The sequence below is a fragment of the Paramacrobiotus metropolitanus genome, unplaced genomic scaffold (assembly GCF_019649055.1).
Source record: "Paramacrobiotus metropolitanus isolate TYO unplaced genomic scaffold, Prichtersi_v1.0 Parri_scaffold0000113, whole genome shotgun sequence".
Taxonomy (NCBI): domain Eukaryota; kingdom Metazoa; phylum Tardigrada; class Eutardigrada; order Parachela; family Macrobiotidae; genus Paramacrobiotus; species Paramacrobiotus metropolitanus.
Window position 1 is genome coordinate 122,935 of NW_026570333.1, and position 19,154 is coordinate 142,088.

At 43.4% G+C, this 19,154-nt stretch overlaps 3 protein-coding genes across 5 annotated transcripts; 2 read left to right on the plus strand and 1 right to left on the minus strand.

The window, feature by feature from the left end:
* Positions 1–410: 410 nt before the first annotated feature.
* LOC129598065 (uncharacterized) lies at positions 411–3,389 on the plus strand. Its single transcript, XM_055495810.1, has one exon. The coding sequence runs from the start codon at positions 546–548 to the stop codon at positions 3,387–3,389; it is 2,844 nt and encodes a 947-aa protein (XP_055351785.1). The 5' UTR covers positions 411–545.
* A 1,548-nt stretch (positions 3,390–4,937) lies between these two features.
* Positions 4,938–9,287, plus strand: LOC129598047 (uncharacterized). 3 transcript variants are annotated; one of them, XM_055495791.1, is made up of 14 exons: positions 4,938–5,311; positions 5,486–5,684; positions 5,746–5,830; positions 5,899–5,957; positions 6,031–6,153; positions 6,221–6,383; positions 6,645–6,775; positions 6,841–6,890; positions 7,072–7,197; positions 7,269–7,545; positions 7,987–8,103; positions 8,175–8,309; positions 8,476–8,622; positions 8,881–9,287. In XM_055495791.1, exons 2-14 carry the CDS (start codon positions 5,625–5,627, stop codon positions 9,022–9,024), a joined length of 1,617 nt encoding a protein of 538 aa, XP_055351766.1. In that variant the 5' UTR covers positions 4,938–5,311; positions 5,486–5,624; the 3' UTR covers positions 9,025–9,287. The 3 variants fall into 3 exon arrangements, with proteins under 3 accessions (XP_055351766.1, XP_055351767.1, XP_055351765.1); XM_055495792.1 differs by having other exon boundaries at positions 4,938–5,249; XM_055495790.1 differs by having other exon boundaries at positions 4,938–5,684.
* Positions 9,288–11,964: 2,677 nt separating this feature from the next.
* LOC129598052 (trans-1,2-dihydrobenzene-1,2-diol dehydrogenase-like) lies at positions 11,965–16,023 on the minus strand. The gene is made up of 7 exons (XM_055495796.1): positions 15,739–16,023; positions 15,536–15,647; positions 14,869–15,032; positions 14,116–14,368; positions 13,553–13,677; positions 13,153–13,309; positions 11,965–12,269 (listed from the first exon to the last, which is right to left on the minus strand). Exons 3-7 carry the CDS (start codon positions 14,977–14,979, stop codon positions 12,172–12,174), a joined length of 744 nt encoding a protein of 247 aa, XP_055351771.1. The 5' UTR covers positions 14,980–15,032; positions 15,536–15,647; positions 15,739–16,023; the 3' UTR covers positions 11,965–12,171.
* Positions 16,024–19,154: the final 3,131 nt, after the last annotated feature.

Below are 19,154 nucleotides of genomic sequence, written 5' to 3' on the forward strand. Positions count from 1 at the left end.
TGTAAAAAATGTTATTGTATCGTACGTACCATTAATGCAGTGTAAGAAAAAAGCAGATATCCGTATTCTATGTGTAATAAGTATTAAAATTGCCTTCTGCTGTACACTGCTGTAGGCTGCAACGTGGACATGGTAAGCTCACTAGTCACTACACAAGAAAAGAAAGTACGTACTTGGCGCTCCAGTGATATCATTGAACGGTTAATAATGTCATTTATCTGCACTACTGTACAATGTCCAATACATATTAACCTGTTACAATAATTATGTATGCACTAGCCTTACAGACATTTACAGTTGGTGCAGTCGTATACCGGTTTGAATAGTAAGTGCTTATATTATGCGGGATCTGCAGCCTTCAATACATATGCTTATTAGTGTAAAACTTGCGTCTTCAAATAATAGTTCCTTTTGCATAGTACGTGCAGAGGTCTTCAAAATATCTACTTTGGTTAATTTGTTGGTTGGTTAATATCTACCATGATTTTTATGAAATATTGTAAGTAAATAATAAGTAAATCCTGTGAGTGAAGTATCATGTCATTATGTCTTTCGTTTGTGATCTGTGTGGAAAAGTGTGTGCGACTAAGCACGGATTGAGCAGACATCGGGCCTCTGATATTTGTCGTACTGCTCAAGCGAAGAATCTCCGTCAAGCACCACAATATCCTGGATCATCCGCTCCTACAGTAGTTTTTGAGACCATCGAAACCCGTATATTTGCAGCTCGGAAAAAGCACCCCATTCTTCGTCACATTCCAGCAGGAGCCAGGCGCGCCTGCGCAGAATCCTACACGGCTGCAGTCAATGACGTGTGCAGTAAGAATGATGAAGAGTCTTGGGCCAAATTGTTGCTGTTTCCACTAGACAACCTCCACGCTCCCCCTGCCAAAGCTGGACGAGGACCTTCCCTAGCTGCGTCGGTGAAGGCGAATTTGCGCGGCACATCTGCAGATTCTCCTCTCCCTAACACTGTCCGTAATAAGACCAGCAAGAAGAAGACCACTGATGAAACCTTACGCAAACTGGTGAATGCCAAACTGCAGGATGGTGACATCAGCGGTGCTGTTAAAGTTCTGACGTCTGAAGATACGGTTGCTTCGCTGACGGGAGACGTTATTAAGGCGTTACGTGATAAACATCCAGATCCACCAGCGGATCTGGATACAACGGTCTGTGACGTTCAACCTGTTGCTCACAATGTGTCTCCGAATGAGATTCTTGTCGCTGTTAAATCTTTTCCTGCAGGCTCATCAGCGGGACCTGATGGTCTTCGCCCGCAGCATTTGAAGGAGATGGTGAGTGTGCCTGGAGAAACAGGGGAGTCCTTACTGTCGGCCCTGTCCAAACTGGCCAACCTAGCTCTATCCGGAAACATCCCTGCGGCGGCCAAGAGAGTGTTCTTTGGTGGAATGTTGACGCCTCTATTAAAGAAAAACGGAGGTATTCGTCCCATAGCTTGCGGTTGCACATTGCGGCGGATATTTGGAAAAGTTATCAGCCGATGCGTTCAAGATGAGATAGGAGAACTATTTCGTCCCGTGCAGCTCGGTTACGGTACTCGTGGAGGTGCAGAAGCGGCCGTACATGCTGCTCGTAAATTTGTACGGGATGACTGTTCTGAAGTACAGGTTGTGTTAAAACTTGATTTTGCTAACGCTTTTAACACGGTCCGCAGAGATGTGATGTTGAAGAAAGTGGCGGAAGTTCTTCCTCAATATTATGCGTTTATCTCCGCGGCATACAGCACACCGTCGTCATTGTTTTGTGGAGACCAAATTATTGCCTCTGCCCATGGTATCCAGCAAGGGGATCCACTTGGCCCGTTACTGTTTTGTTTGATCTCGGCTAATTTGTCCAGAGAATTACAGTCCGAATTAAACATCTGGTTTTTGGATGACGGCACGTGCGGCGGGGATCCGGATACCGTTTTGGGAGATTTCATGACTATATTGGAAAAAGCACGCACACTCGGCTTGCAGTTGAATTTGTCGAAATGCGAGCTGCACGTTTTTGGTGGCACTGAATCGGAGTGGAAAGAAGTCATTGAAAGTTTTCACTCTATTTCACCTGAGATTCTGCTGGTTTCGTCGGAGCAGCTGGACCTCCTTGGTGCACCACTTACTGATTTGGCGATTGGGCGAGTGTTAGATGGAAAGATTGGTCAGATACGACGTCTGACTGATCTGCTCGGTGTGTTGCCAGCGCATCAGTCATTGTTCCTTTTGAAGAACAGCCTTTCGCTGCCGAGATTGTTGTTTACTCTTAGGTGCGCCCCGTGTTGGAAGTGTCCAGATAAACTGCGCCTGTTTGACGATACCGTGAGGAGAAAAGCGGAAGAAATTACGAATGTAGAAATGTCCGACACCGTGTGGCGACAAGCGATTTTACCTGATCGCCTTGGAGGAATCGGCCTTTGTAGGGCGGAGGATGTAGCGTTGCCTGCATATCTATCTTCGTGTTATGCTACGGATCCTCTGGTCTGTGAGATTGTCCCGGATACTGGTCAAAGCCTTAGAGAAAATGTGGTTAAGGTTTATCAGGAGAAACTTGGAGAAGACCCACCGCCTATGCCGAGCCGTCGTTTCCAGTCAGCGTGGACCGGTGTGATGTACGACAAAATGCGCCGTCTCTTAGTGGACAATGCCGACGTTATCGCTAAAGCTTGCTTGTTGGCCCTGTCTACAAAAGAGTCTTCTGCATGGTTGTCGGCGCTGCCTGTGTCCAGTTTAGGAAACCTTCTTGATGATGTTAGTTTACGAGTAGCTGTGGCTTTACGCTTAGGTGCTTTTATATGTAATGAGCACATATGCCGTTGTGGCGAAATGGTTGACAGGTACGGTCATCATGGCCTTTGCTGTAAGAAAAGTGCAGGACGAATCCGGCGCCACAGCGCGCTCAACAACATAATTCAGCGGGCGTGTGGATCTGCGAAAGTATCCGCCATTTTGGAACCTCCCGGACTTGATAGGGAAACTGGAAAACGACCAGATGGCATGACCCTGTATCCTTGGCAATATGGAAAACCTTTAGTATGGGATGTCACTGTAGCTGACACGCTAGCGGCAACATATATTGGCCAAACTTCTGACCACCCTGGCGCTGCCGCGGAAGCCGCTGAGATTCGAAAACTGGGAAAATATGAGAAGTTGAGGGATCGATTCATTGTACAGCCTTTTGCTTTCGAAACTATGGGATCCTGTGGACCAAGCACTAGTGGTTTTATCTCGGATCTGGCCAAACGTATTCGGGAGCAGACTGGAGAAAGCCGTGCGAAGCAGTTTTTGTTGCAGCGTTGCAGTTTAGAAATACAACGGGGCAACGCTGCCTGTGTTCTTGGTACAGTCGAGTGCAGTCGCAATCTCGATGAACTGTTTTCGCTTTTCTAGAGGTTTACTTTCCTAATTATTACTGATATCTTTTAAATAGGTATTGCAGGTTCTAAAGGAACTATTATTTGAATACATATGCTTGAATACATCTTAAAGCACACTGATATCGCCGTTGAAACACTGAAACGTTAAAAATTACTGATGTACAGTACTATTTTCAGTTTTTTATTGTACTGTGTAGTAGTTTGTATTAAACCGGAACCAGCCTATACAGCATTCGTTCCAGGGACCTGTACGTACTCAGTACAAATGACAATTTCTAACTAAGAATAAAATAATAATATATTATTATCTCTGTGTGAACCAGTACACTTCGCTGTGCAGTACAATACACTTCGTTGTATCAAACTGTTCCCAGAATATGCAGTGTTCTGATAAGAATGTACTGCCGGCGGTGACTGCTTTCGAACAGCCGGCCTGTAATAAAATGCACATCCAATATGGACATGCGTCATCCATTCTAGGAACAACCGCATCTTTGGCACAAACAATTCGGAATGGTGTTATCATTAGCCAGGTCGCCTGTGATAAAACTGCTGTAATAAGGGCTAATTTTTACACACGTAGAATGGAATTCTTGGAAGAAATTCGTATTTCGATACAAAAATTAAATATACCGGTAACCTGGTTTTCGATGAAGGTCTGTATTATCCGAATGTTTACTTATGCTAGCGAATAAACACTATGAAAAGTGACTAAACTAAACAATGTTGTATTACTGTACAAGATCAAAGTTTATACGTCCGGTGCCGCTCACAGTGCCGAGTCTGTCGACGTTCGTGCACTATACTCACTTCTACGAGTACATTGATTTCGGATCGTCTATATTGTTTAGAACCTTCAACCAGGCTCAAAATCCCCAGCCGGAATTGGGCTGCGTGCTCCGAGTCCAGTTAAATTGAAAACGGACATTCGCCATGCTAAATTATTGTTTAAGGAAACGCCATGGCGCGCTTTTTCTTACGGTTTCATTTAGTAAATACTTGCCTTAACGAGCCTCGTATCTTAACTGCCTTATCCTGTCACTAGCTACAAGCCTACATGTAGTAGCTAGTGTTAGTGTTAGCAGTCGGAGGCACCAAAATTAATGGTAATTCACGCATTTAAGGGGTCTCAAGCAGAAGTATCCTCTGCGTGAACGTACCTGGTTTATTCATTAAGTTTCAACTTATAACGTAAGCATTTATTGATTTATTAGGTTAAGCAAGACTGGAAGTACCGAACGAACATTCGGCTGTGCTGCCTAGTGCGTACTTGGGTTTACGTATGTTATTATTATATTAAGTAATTTTAATTCATTGTGGTGTTGTGAACGCGGCGTCTGAGCTATACGATAGCTCACGAGTCAGTAAGCTCACGGTATAAGCTACACGATATTCAGCGCCGTGTAGGCGTGTCACGCGTGTGTAAAGCAAAACAGCTGATTCAGTCAGTGACGGTCACAGTCAGTCAAACATGCAGTACGACTGTACGAGCTACGGCTGCATCATTCACCGCGCACTGAAACACAGCTGTATCTGTACAGATAGTACTGTATATCTCGTAACTTAAGTCAGTTAGGTGTAAGTACGCTTTTAGCCTTTCTGATCCTGCTGGCTTTTTATCAATTTTATGCATGATTTTGATGGCGTCCTGTGAATTTTGTTTCCATAATCCTGAAAGCCGTAAAAACTAATAGCTAAATATCGCATTTGTTTATTTATTCCCTAGCAGGGTCTAGCTGCATGTGCAGTCCTAGAGTCCCCCCTCCAAATGCTGATGTTATAAGCCATAAGCGATTACTTTTGACAATTTTTCAGTAGACATATTTTCCTGTTTATTACAGTACTCAGAGTACTCTGTCATTGGAATGATAGCGTACGTTATCCTCGAGTAGCTAATTGACAATATCGCATTCTTTTCCTGATGATAAGGAACGGGTAATGGCGCATTAAGGCTGTGAGAGCACCAGAATGTGGCCATCAGTTTTCTAATGCGCCGTGTGATTCGTCATAAGCAGTCTTCTGTGGAGTTGCCTGGCCCATTTGCAGTGCTTTCTCAGCTTGATGGTGCATTTTTGTCAACGGATTGTGCATATTGCTGATTGCTTGCAGTCTGTGACACACTCTGCGCACAACTTTCATGATCCCTCTGTGCAAACTGCATCTGCAAGCCTAAGTTAAAGTCTCTCACGGTCTGTGTGGATTGCTGATGCGGGGTTCCCCACGCTGCCATCCCCACAATTCTTGATCAATGGCCAACCTGGCGTTCCACTGTCGTGACTGCCAGTTAGACTTCGACTCTCGCTTCCCGGTAACGTTGCACCGTGGAGTGCAATTCAGTTTGTCGCAATTGCAGCGAATTTATCTTATAGGATGGCAGCTGCCCGGAATGCTACAGTGCGGACGCTGTGGAGAAGCGTCCCGTCGTTGCTCAGGGAAATCCTGCGCAGCCCATCGGTCTGGCATCTCAGTTAACTATCTCGTGTCCAGCGCAACAGTGAGCCCTACAAATAAATTTATTGTAGGCGCTCCTGGAACACGACCGTCATCAGCTGCTCCCGTTCCAAGGCAGCCCGATATTCCCGTGAGTTGCACAGTTTATTCTCTGGAACCAGCATCCAAAGCGAGACTACCGTACAAAATTCGCTTTCTTGCAGCCGACAATCTTCCCGAATGTGCCACGTCCCAGTATCCGTCCCCCCACGGGAATGGGTCTTGGTAGTGCTCCCGCGCGGTTTCCCCCAGCTCCTCGCGGTCCCCCAGCAGCGCCTCGTGTCAAGGTGGGTACCACCCGCCGAAATTAATTTTTTTGCAGCGTGACTGAGCATTTACGGATGCATTGCACAGGCTCCGAAAGCTTCGCGAATGCGCGCCCCGGGAGCGGTGCCCGGGCCGTTGCCGTCGCGGGTGTTCGTGAACAGTGTGGTGGCGCCGGCCCCCGGTATGCTGCAGCAGGATCCGGCGTTAGGGGGCGCGCGTGTACTGGCCAAACAGCTTCTGGACACCGCAGGCAAGAAAAATCATATTACAGAGCAAATCAAACTTTTTCTATCGGCTCGATTTTTTGCATTTCGTTCTACCGTAGATTAGATTTATTAGCGTTAAAAAGAGAGGTAATCAGGTAGGTAATCACGTAATTAAAATATGATGGTAGAAATGGTTTTCTTCTCGTATAGCTTTCGTGATTTTTTAACCGCTTATTAACTGTTAATTTCTGAGAATCATTCCACGAACGAGGAGTTCAGTGCGTTGTGGTATTTCGTCCTTGCAGTGCTAGGCACAGGCCGACCCGACGCCGTGGCGCAGTTCTTCACGGCCACCGATCAGCTGGGCGCGGAGGTGCTGGCCACGTTGACGGTGTGCAGCAATCCCATTACGCTGACGGCGTACGCCAACCTCCTCGTAAGAAACGCTCTCTGTGATGATCGACCGCCTCGCAGACTGTGTGATGATGTGTGTGTTTCCAGCAAAATGCCGCACAGATTATGGATACCATCAAACAGCAAGCGGAAGAAAGGTAACGCCATGTAGAAATCTGGACGGTGCTGACGTACTTATTGTATATTCTTATGGATCCAGTTTTTTGACAGTAACAAAAACACGGAGCTCTTTGTGCGGTTGTCTAAAATTATTCTTTGCATGGCATGTTTTTGTTCATCCGAGTAATTAATCCGAGCTGTATGGTGTTTTACCGGTAGACTGAAAGCGCTGAATATGAACGTGACGCTACACGAAGCCGCGTTCGGACGGAAACCCGCCCAGAACCTCCCGAACTATCCATCCAGCAGCGGTGCCCATTTCCCCCATCCGCAACTAATCACCACGTGGGTGATCTGCCCGCGCTTGTCTTCGTTGACGTTGCAAAGTGAAGTTGTCGGTGTTGTTGTTTAAGCAGGACGTTGATGGTGAAGAAGCTGCCGCCGCACGCCAAAGAGCACCATCTGTACGGGTACTTTGTGCAGTTCTGCACGCCCGTCTCCGCCATCCAGACCATCCGTATCGCCCGCAACCGCCAGACACGCGAATGCCGCGGCTTCGCCGTGATGGAGTTCGCCGGGGCGGACGCGGTGCAGCGCATCTGCAGCCGCAAAGTGCACGCCATCCACATGCCGGGCGCGCCGGACGGGAGCGGGGTGTGGGTGTACTCGGTGCAGGTGGAACCGTTCGATCGGGTCGGTAAAAAAGCATCAAGACAACTAGCTTCCCCTTAAATTAATCTGCATTTATTTTACTGATCGGCGTAGACTATAATCGATTTACTCTGCTTAAAAAGGCCGTAAAGAATGATTTGTTTTGCGCGTGTTGATTTATTTTGCTGTTTTTGGATTGCTTTATTTGCGTTACTGTATTCCTTTATGAATCTGGCGAGGTGTTCGCCATCAGAAAATTTAAATATCTTCCAAATAAATAACATGAATTGCATTTTGTAGTTATTTGAACCGTTTATACTGGAATGTTTACTGTTTAGATTGAAGATTAAGTATTTTGAAAAAAATTTCTAACTTTCATGCTTTCTGGAGTGTGAACACGTTGGGATAAATTGAATCTCCATATTAGAGAAGAATTTATAATGCTGTTTTGATTTTGCTTTAGCCATAGTTTTTGCCTTGCAGACGGTGCAGCAGAAGAAAGCCCTGAAGAATCTCGAGTACGCATTGTTCGTCCGCGGTCTGTCGTCGTTTATGCAGGAAGACGACTTCTCACGGCTGGTATCGGAAAAGTACGGACGAGTGAGTATGAAGTTCGGTATTTTTTCCTCGTGTGTTCTTTTTTATAATCAGACATTCTATGATAAATGCAGGTAAAAGACCTGTTCTTCCAAGCGGATTATTCCTCTCCGAGCACGAAGAATGCCTACGCCAAGATCACCTTCGAAGATCCGGAAATGAACCGGCAGTTACTCGACCTGGGGACCATCGAGATTAACGGGCGACAGGTGAGGCCAGTTCGTTCAAAACTGGGTAGTTTATTGTACTGTCATCTACTATTTGGAGCGAAAATTATCTTTCTCTGAAGGAAAACGGATGTTGATTCAGTTTACGATTTAGCGTTTAACCAATCGCGGGTAACGATACATTATAATATATATTTTGCTCGTGTAGTTGCAATGTCAGCCATGCGCCGATCCTCGAAAACATGGGAAACCGGCGGCATCGGGGAGAAACACGGCGCAGAGCGATCGCATCGAGGAACCGGATACGGCGGGGAACAAGCCAGTGGCGGATGATGATGACCGGGGCAAATGCATTGTATGTCGTGTAATGTGATGATCAGTACGTAGTAAAACTAGTGCGCACTACCGTAGCCAGATCCTTTTTAATGGAGATATCTTACCAGGCTACTGGAAAATTTTTTGGATGGTCTAGACAATTTTATACTTTTTTTGGTTTGATTTTATGAGATGCAAGTTGGTTTGGAATCGAAGCACCGGACATACAATCTTATTATATGCGTTAAAACGAAGCAGCGACTTTTCTGTTTGTACATGGCAATGTGAATGTGTGTAGGTGTGCTCGGATGAGGATATCCGCATCCTCTTCATCCCCTGTAACCACATCTGCGTGTGCCAGGCCTGCTCGGAGAACATGGAGGAATGCCCGTACTGCCGCGAACCGATCACACAGAAAAATGTCGTCTACGTCGTGCAATAACTGTCATACGACTGTAAATGGAGTTTACTCAGATTGTGCGATCTTGCATGCTTTTTGTGTATTGTATTGTAGTAAAGTATGCTGTCATGGCTAATGTTCACTAAATTCCTTTTATTTTTTTCTGTTTGTTTTACTGCTTTTGTAATTTTCCAGTTACTGCCTTACCTGTAATAGCTTAATTAGCTTTCGAATTGTTTTATGAATGCCTGTATTACGTGCCTGTTTGTACAGCGGTGAAGTTGTGTAAAATACATTTATCAAAAGTGCAATAGACGTCGTTAACCGCAGTCGAAACCCTTTAAATTAGTGTATTCGTCTGCATACCAGAAGAATATGAACGTACAACTACACGCTGTAAGAAAGGGATTATTATGCACCGCAGCGATCACCCCAGGCGCACTTTACAACCGGTGTACTACGAGCATTATTATCATCATCTGCTATTGCATTCCTTGCACAAAATTACGGAGTGCATCGCACGGGCTCTTAATAACGTTACAAAAAATAGCACCTACATTATGAATCATCCACGTTTTCACACTGTAGTTAATTCTGATAACCGTGACCTTTGTCGCAGCTATCGTACATAATAATGTGCTTTAATATTCGAGTTTTTATAGCGTATTTAAGGACACGAAGAAAACTCAATGGCATGTCTGACAACCCGAAATTGCTGCTGATGATAGAGTGGGTTGTATATCTGTCCTTAATCCTCGCCAGCCTGTTTCCAGGAATACGGTAACCTTGCTAATTAGTACTCGTAGTTACTAGTAACTAGTGCTGGTTCGAAAATATATCGGCGCACAATACTGGATTTAATTGCCGGCTACTGTGGCACAAGGAAAAGGAAAAATACGCTGGCATTTTCGACATATTTGCTGAAGGTATACCCGATTGTATTGCGCCGCGGCAAATCCAGCTGGATTGGTGCTGTTACCATCAATTATTTATGATTATCGTTAGCCAAAATGACCTCCGTTATTTAAGGATTTATTATTAAGCATATTACACACGGGTTATTGGGCATGATTACACGTTGCAGCAACGCAGCACCGGCAAAAACCACCCTGGATCCGCGGCGCCGTAAACAGCTGTTAGAAAATTAAGCAGTGCCCCATCTGCTCATTATCTTCGGGTTCTGATTATGCTGGATACTTAATGGCAACTGGAGAAAATCCCGGTAAAACAACCGCCAAGCAGTTCCTGCTACCGATATATAAATTGCGATGTACGGCGTATTATAACGTTTATTTACCACAAAACGATGATATTAAGGAAAATAGTCAGGTACATGATAGTAGGTACCCAGTTCGTGTCCGTTCACGGGAACTGCCGTTTACGCACACTGCCCAGCACTTGTTTGCATTGTTTTTTGACATTCTATTACCATCATGGTCATGCTCGTATTGTGGTCGCTTATCGCCATCCTTCTCGTTATCTCTGCAGCATCCGCATCCCGAATTCCCGGTGGTGTTAGCGGGGACGCCATCCACGCGTCCAAGGTGGTTAATTCGACGCTGGAAGGCGAAACGCGGAGGACGGACCGCGGAAGACGCTTCGTACCCAACACGTACAACCATGTCACCGGCCGGACCTGGATTCTGAACCGCCCTGGACAACCTGTTAAGAAGCCCGCTAAAAGCCGGTCACGCCACTGGTTCGTCGCCTTGGTGGGCGCTTCAGTGCGGTTGCAATCTTCTCAAACGCCGGGCCACGTAACCAAACGGCCCGTCGTCACAACGAAGTCATCCGGACGAACCGGACCCGAGGGAAACTGGTTTCTAGGTTGAAGTGACGCAAATGTGACAGATGATATGTTATCATGGTGTTGCCTCTCTCCGGGTGGTGGCTGTGTCGTGTATCTGGAAGCTCGTTTAGGTTATCCAAGTAACAATCACTGCAACTGTTGTCGGGTGGTGTTGCAATTGACTAACCTGGATTAAATCATGAAGCCTCCATTCACGTAATCACAATCAATAATTGTAAAGCAAATTAAGACAGCTTCAAGCGTCATGGTAATTTTGTTTCTTTCTGACTGCTGAGAAAGTTTTCTTTAGATTCATGGTAAAGCAACTCCTGAAAATTTGGTTCCAAACTGTCTCTCGCAGTTACTTTATAATTCGAAGCATGTGTTTTTCATAACATATTGTAAACTAACAAGCAAAATGTACACTTTCATAGCAAAATGTATATGGCAGCGAGAACTTAGGATGCATGGGTTTTTTTGACGAATTTAATTCGCCATACCTCAGCAATCAAATGTCATGACCTACGCGTGCATCGCGCGTGAAACCGATTTTGGGGTCAAGGTGTAGGAATCATTTCGCGATAGTATGATTTACTTTGATCAGTTCAATGTGCTTAACTTCATGGTACAACAATTGAATCAATAACAGCCAAAAAACATCATTCCCATTCTGCTTCCTGGAAAGAAGAAACACATGCTTTTTCTCTACGGTATCGCTAAATGTTCCCCGAACAGAGATCGTATTCCCATGCTGTATTCGTTAAGAGATGGCATACTTATACGTACAGTAAAACTTACACGATATTCGAGTACTAATACAACGCTTTAATAAAATGTTTTCGGAGTGCACGAAAGCGGTAGCTGCAAGGGATACATGCTGAACTGGTACCAGATACCGCGGCAATTCCCGCTACAAATGGTTCTTCCGTAACCTGACCAGAAAACGCTGCACCAGAGCACGTTAAAATTATCTGTCCGTAAAGAGGCAATGAGCGTTGACAAACGGTTCCGGCCGGTTTCATAAGCGTTTACGGCATACGACTTTACCAGTGCGAACCATCTGGCTAGAGAAGATCACAAAATTCTGTTTAGTAAGCAGCGAAACGGCAAGTATTTTTTTAGACATAGAACGGTACTCGTATATGCAGTATATTTTGATGGCAGTGCCGGTAACAATAAAGCTGCACTTGATCGTTTTATTAGCAGTGTCAGTCGATGGTTGCCTGAACGAATTTTATTTCCGCAAAATGTCCCAGCCGCACTGAACACCCACCAACAAAAGCATACCGCATTTATCACATGAGCCCTGAAAATCACTACTACATTCCCAAGGCAGTCATACAGCGCAGAATCACATTAACGAAGAAATGCTCAAACTATGGACCAACGGACCATCGATGTTAGTCGTATTTGAGTCCGGTTTCTTTGCAGATGCGCTCCATCAGCTGCGCACTGCGGCTGCTGTCCTCAAATGTCATCCATGGGTTTTCAATCTGGCCTGTAAGGAAAATATTCGTAAATATAATACGTCTCGTAACGTCTGGCTTCAAGATTGAGCGTCATCGGTTCGATTCCTACCTGTAGGTTGGGTAACTTTTATCTCATAAAATCAAACCGAAAAAAGTATAATATTTTAAAAATTAACAAAAAGATTTTCCAGCAGCCCGTTGGAGTTTGGCTACTGCAGTTGCAATAATAATAATACTAACTAATGGTTTTCGCGTTGCGGATATTTTCGTATCTGTAATATGGATTCGCGACCGGACTCTAGAGACACGGTGTTCTTCGCGTTGTTCCACATGACCAAAACTTTTCAAAAACTGGTTACGTGATAATGAGTGTTTTTAAACAAACTAATACACACATGTTGAAGAAACATTATGAAGCTTTCTAACGTGGAACACGAGTAGAAAACGTCGAAGTAGGAACTGAATTATCACATGTTATCAGTAATTGGTGACCCTCCCGCTTCTGGAACCTACGGCGAAATAATGAGTAAAAAGAAAATCTTGAAAAAAGAATGAACATTTTAAGAAAGTTATTTTCAGTTCAACGGGTTTGCTTCAAACGTTCAAGTTCGGAAATTATGCGTGGTAATGCTATGAGAGTACTGTTGCAGACTGCGCAGTCCCTTCTCATGTCAATTGGGACAAATTCTTTATGACGTGATTGTGCATACGGAGTTGCGCTCGTTTATGTGCATATCGAAAAGCAGATCTCTTAGAAGGTTCTTTTAGGTTTTTTTCCTTTGAAAAAATTTTCTTCCCTTGCAAAAATTGTTCCCCGGAATAAAAACCATACCCAGAACCTCTTACGAAAAAATAGTAACCCGAGGTCATTAATTAATTGGTAAAAGACGACATTTATCAAAATTCCTTTACCGCTAAGGATACACTGGCGGGCTTCTTCGGCCTGATAGGCCAGCCCGACGGAGTTGGTGTAGTTGGTCTTGAAGCGCGGATCGGCGGCGGGCAGGGGGAACAGCCGGGTCTGCTGGTTAACGCGCAGTTCCGTGGGGGCGATGAACGTGCCGGGTAGCTGTCAAAACATCGCACATAAACGATAAATAATTTATAATAATTAGTTTACAGATAATTGACATCCATGGACATTTTATTTTGTTACAGCTTAAATCTCATGGGCTGAACTGCAGAGTTTAAAATTCCTCTCCATAAAATGCCATGCGTCAATTTATTACCGTTATATTACTTATTATTAAATATTTTAGTATGACAATTGAATCCTTTAATTGGCAAATTATTTAATAGACACATTAGTTACCTCCATTTCGCCGGTGGTGCCGACGATTTTGGCGGTGCTGTCCAGTTTCATGGACATGGACACCATAAATTGGGCCATTGCGCCGCTGGCGTACTGCAGAATCACCGCCGTCGTATCGTCAGCGCCTGCACAAACAGTCACCGATTTTATGTAATCTTAGAGACTAACAAAATTAAAGAAATTAATTAAAAAAATTATAAAATTGCTCAAAAGTACAAAATTGTTTTTTATAATTTTTTTAAAGTTTATCCGCAGTTCTTTTAGGGAGCTGATTTAATCAAAAGCCTGCTGCGCCTGTAAACACTAAAAAAATGATTCAAAACTGAAAGTCGGATTGAATCAAAACTAAAAGTCGGTTACCGGCACAATTTAAATTCAATTCAACTGTACATTTCCAAATTCAGCAATTCAAAATTTAAAAATTATTTTAAACACTACACTCTCCCATGTCTGAATACAAGTACTAACAAGAAAGCGAAACTGCCATAAAATAAAAACACATAAAATGATAATGCGAAAAAAATCCCAAAATGAAAACTTGCGAGAAATGACGGTAGTTGTACCGGTGGAGTTGAAGAGGGCAGAGGCTTTGACAGAGACGGGCTTCTCGCTGCCGAAGACGAGATTGGCCAGCTGGACGGCGTAGCAGCCGACGTTGAAGAGAATCCCGCCGCCCATGTCCCGCTCGGTCAGATTCGGCACACTGCGCCGGGCGAAGCCGTAGTTGCACGTCAGCAGCCTCACCTCCCCGATCGTCTGCTGGGCCAGCTCCTCCTTCAGCTGTTTATACGCCGGGAAGCAACGGCTCCATATGCCCTAACACCATCCACAGATCAGCAACTACGCAACGGCTGATTAATAATTCTACATTTAATTCCTTTGTGCATAAGTTCCTTTTAATTACAACATGTCAAACTGTGAGCACCACGTACGACCAACTAAATTGTATTATAAAAATAAAATTGTATAATAAAATAATACAAAGCGCATAATTTATGCGAGCCAATTTTTTTTAAATGAAGTACTTACGATTGGTTAGATTCCTACGTACGTATTTAAAAATTTTTTAATTAATTTCTAATAATTTTCTACTGCAGTTAGCTGTACTTGATTATTTTGTATAAAAAATAATTCGGAAAACGGATTCGTAATAGGTAGATAATAATAATCTTTATTATTTTTGTACTTTCTAATCAACTTTTAATTAAGTTTGTGATGTTTTCATGTACAAATTGTACACTAATATTTTTTAAAGGTCTTCCCATGAAATATTTCTTCATATTTAACATCGTCAGAGCTTTAAAAATACTGCTAACCTCCATGAGATATTTGCCTTGTTTTCGGGCCAACTCAATCAGCTGCTGCGTGTCGTCCAGATGCAGCGTTAGGGGCTTCTCGCACAGGACGTGTTTGTTGTTATTCAGCATCACTTCACACAGGCGCCGGTGGCTGGTGTTAATCACACCAACGTATACGATATCTGTCAAAACATAGCAAAAGTCGCAGGCAATAAAACTGGATAAATTAGTCAGCCAGTGTTTATTCACGAAGACACGATGATTTATTTTCTGCCGACAGAATTAGGCTTACACTGTTTTTTAAACTGTTTCTCAACCCGAAAATTTTCCTCACTCCTAATAATTATTTTGGTGGTCTTTCCATGTAGAAATTATTATCAATTTTATCCTTAAACTTGGATTCGTTAAACAATAATTCGCAAAATTAAAAAAAAATATATAAAAAACTTTCATTTTTCAAATAAAATAGTTTTCAAATAAAATGAACCTTTAAATAAAATATTTTCCTAACAAATAAATAAATATTTTTAACTGCTCCAAATAAAATATTTTTATTTGAAGAAAAAAAATTGGATGCGTCTGGGCTTGAAGAATCTCTAACGCTGAACAACGTTACTTTACCAGATTCAAAAAAGCACGAATTCTTGTGGTCCCCCGCGGACACAAACCAACCCCGATCACCTACCGATTTCGGGATCAAACGCCAGCTCCTCGTACGATCCGTATGGTCGCGCGATGTCGAAACGGCCGGCGAACTCCACGGCACGCGCAGCATCCCGCGCCGCCACCGCCACCACCTAGACCGTCACAGTGAGGCTAAATCAGTCAGCTGCGCTTCGCTAGTCTTCACTCCGCACGACAGCGTCGGACGAGTGCGGGGTGTTTTACCTGGTGGTGCTCCGCAGGAGGGAGCGCAGGGCGGCGACGAAATCATTGCAGATGCGGCCGCAGCCCGCGATACCCCAGCGCAGACGCATCCCGACGGAATTCTTAATCCACAAACTGCAGTGGAGCCAAGGGCTGACAGGGTACTCCCGATGGAAACTGGCTGAATACGGCGGCCTACACGGGATAAATGTTTAATAAAGCCACCGTCAGGTAAATGCACGTAAACCGTTTACGTTTACGGTTGAAACGGAGAAATTATTCCGACCAGTAGGTTTGTGTTGTGGAGAAAAGCAAACACGCTTATCAGCTGCTGATAGCGACGGCAGGGATCACAACTGACAGCCGCATGGCGGCCCGCCGTTAGCCGCGGGTGGGCGGTTACTTATTACTAGTAGTTGGCTGCCCCGGGTGGTTGCCCGTCCACGTCTGTAGTGACTCTGTACTGGCGGCTGGTCTTGCAGTCTGGCGTTTAGCCACTTTTCCGGTCGTTTTCGAAGTGGTTTGATCTTCAGTTGTTTTGACGACAGAAACAAAATTGGAAATTAAAAAATTTGGTTTTTTTAAATTTATTTTCCGAATACGTGGTCTGTTAAGAACAAAGATAATAAATGCATTGGTGTATTAGCGGTTACAGGTAGTCTGATAGTGATATAATCCGAAATATGGTCTGCTATATTTACTTGTAATACCACTCTCCTTTGTAAGTAAGTTTCCCTACCTAAAACTATTTAAATATTAATGCTAAAAATTTAATTTTCCTTCCAGACCGAATGCTTGAAGCCTGGTTTGGCTTTCGAACGATTTCATTTTAAGCCTGAAATGTAAAACTGAGTCTACAGATTGTAATAATTCAAGCACAAGATAAATATTCGTATATTAACAGCGAAGTGTAACTCGGTACATGCACGAAAACTTTAGCTTTCGCGCACTCTTTCATGCATGGCTGTATGATATTGCGTAGTTTTATGGCGTTTTGTGACTTTGTGTATCCAGATTATTTTTAGGCTTAAAAAAGGGTCAAACCATATGCGCGCGCAACATCCGGTTGGGAAGTTGTCACTGTAAGAAAAATTGGCTCGTTCAGAAAGCCCAAACACAGTTGCAAATCGGGTATATCAAACGTCTCATCAACCAATCTTTTTCAGATTTGGCACGTAAGCACAATTCAACGCACGTAAGTACTGCATGAAGCTCGTTCTTTAATACAGCGAACCACAGGTGCACCACTTCCTTTAACTTAGAAAATAAAGTTTAAATTTTTAAGTTCATTTTAAAATTGTAACGAAATGCTATTGCGAAGTACGTAGTACCGCAGCACCGCCTTAATGCGTTTAAAAGTTTTGAGATTTTCGTACAGTCATAACGACACAACCAAATGCTGGGCGGCAAGCGATTTTCATGTCAGTGTATACGACTTATAAATCAGTAATAATGTCGCGTACGAATCATTTGGCTACACGATGTCCGAAACAAATGCCAAAAATTTTTATAGTGTACGAAAGCAGATGTTTCCCTTCGTGTGGACATGTATTTGACACCATGTACCGGGCCATTTCCTTTAAACCTGTAGCACAGCAAAAATATCTGCGACGCTTTGCAGTCCTGGCCAAATGATCGAGGCCCCTGTTTCAACCGGTATTTACTTTATTTGGCAATAGCCGTCCAAAATTCACAACGATAATCGGTATTTAATATTCGGTAATCGATATTATGACCATATGAAATGTTGACTTCTGCTGCTTGATTGCCCTGTGTCTTTTTCACAAGACACAGGGCAAAAGTTGATTTGCCTGGTCTGAATACCCACTGACCCAGTATGCAAGTACTAGTATCTGGCTTTTCAGTTTTAGTGGCTCGGTGGAAGGACAGTCCACATTATTATGTTTCACTAAGGGTACTCAAACATCCTTTACGAATGGCTCTATAACTTAGAGGCCAGATCCTTTAACTTTTGGCTCCGCCTCTGCACTACCATTGGACGAAAGGCTCTATAATTTTCCTCTCTTTAACTTAAAGTCCTTTAACTTAAAGTACCAAAATCGTTACTTTTCGGTATAGGGCCAGCTGAGGTGGAAATCGCTAGTGCAAACTGAAACGGATCCTGCATCTACAGTGGATCTACAACGGATCCTGCATCTTAACTCTTCCTGGTAGTCACCGTCCAATTTCAATGCTGAATCCGATTTCTAAAATTTTCGAGCGTTGTCTGTCGGAAATAATACGAGATCATTTACAAAAAAATTGTGCATTAGGTGATCATCAGTTTGCTTATCGTCGCAACAGGTCTACTGAACTGGAAATTTTTTATTTTGTGAAAACAGTGTCTGATTTTATTGATAACGGAATTGAAGTTGCCGCCATTTTTCTTGATTGTTCTAAAGCCTTTGACAAATGTGATCACCAAAGTCTTATTACCTCACTTATAAATCTGAATATTTCCAGCACGGTGGTCCATTTAATCTTTGATTATTTGAAGAATCGAAAGCAGTGCGTTTCTGTTGGCGAATATTTTTCGATAATTTTGAAAGTAACAAGTGGTATGCCACAAGGGTCCAATTTAGGGCCGCTGTTGTTTATTTGCCTTTTAAACGAAGTGCCCTTTATACTAATTAATGGCAGTATTGTCCTGATTTTCGCCGATGACATCGTTTTGCTACGCCCGTTAACTGCTATTGACAGCTGTGAACTTCTTCAGGTTGATCTTAATTGTTTGTCCAAATGGGCATCATCTAAAGGCCTTGTGTTTAACGCTGATAAATCAGTTTACGTGCATTTTTCAAAAAAGCGGTCTCTAAGTTACAAAACTGACTTTTTTCTTAATGATACGTTTTGCGAGAAAGTAAAGCATTTGGGCGTCGAAATCGACCGTGAGCTATCGTTTAAATTTCATGCTGATAGTCTTGCTATGAAGTGCAAAAAAAGAATTTGGTACATTAACTCCTTGTTTCGTTTCCGCGACTCTGGAGCGCGCATGATGCTATTCAAATCGCTTGTTTTTCCCCTTTTGGATTATTGTGGGCCGGCTGTTTTTTCATTGCAAAAAAGTGCAAAGATAAAGTAGAGCATTGCATTGAGAAATTTGTTGCATCCATTCGTCTTGGTAACGATACTTCCGACTCGTCTCCGTTTGAAAGAACTTAAATTGGACGGTTACAGAATAAGAACAGCGAAAAAACTTTTGATTTTGTTTATAAATTGGTATTTGGTCTAATTCCTTTAGGCGACAAATTTCTTTCAAAACAAACTGTGTCTGCCGCCTTGTCTGAATCTGTTTCAGGAAACACCTGTCTCCGTCGCCTTGAACGCCATTATCTCCCTCTGTCCAGCACCTACGACTGTATGTGGCATAACCGCTATTCCTGTTGCCGGCTCCTTCAGTGAAAAACTTACTTCTTTATGGAACGAAGTATCCCTCC

Coding starts and splice junctions, on each gene's coding strand:
- LOC129598065 (XM_055495810.1), top strand. CDS start 546: ATGTCTTTCGTTTGTGATCTGTGTGGAAAAGTGTGTGCGACTAAGCAC.
- LOC129598047 (XM_055495790.1), top strand. CDS start 5,625: ATGGCCAACCTGGCGTTCCACTGTCGTGACTGCCAGTTAGACTTCGAC. Junction 5,831..5,898: donor AAATCCTGCGCAGCCCATCG/GTCTGGCATCTC, acceptor AATTTATTGTAG/GCGCTCCTGGAACACGACCG. Junction 8,104..8,174: donor TATCGGAAAAGTACGGACGA/GTGAGTATGAAG, acceptor TGATAAATGCAG/GTAAAAGACCTGTTCTTCCA.
- LOC129598052 (XM_055495796.1), bottom strand. CDS start 14,979: ATGCTGAATAACAACAAACACGTCCTGTGCGAGAAGCCCCTAACGCTG. Junction 13,678..14,115: donor TGCCCTCTTCAACTCCACCG/GTACAACTACCG, acceptor CTGTTTGTGCAG/GCGCTGACGATACGACGGCG. Junction 13,310..13,552: donor GCACCACCGGCGAAATGGAG/GTAACTAATGTG, acceptor ATGTTTTGACAG/CTACCCGGCACGTTCATCGC.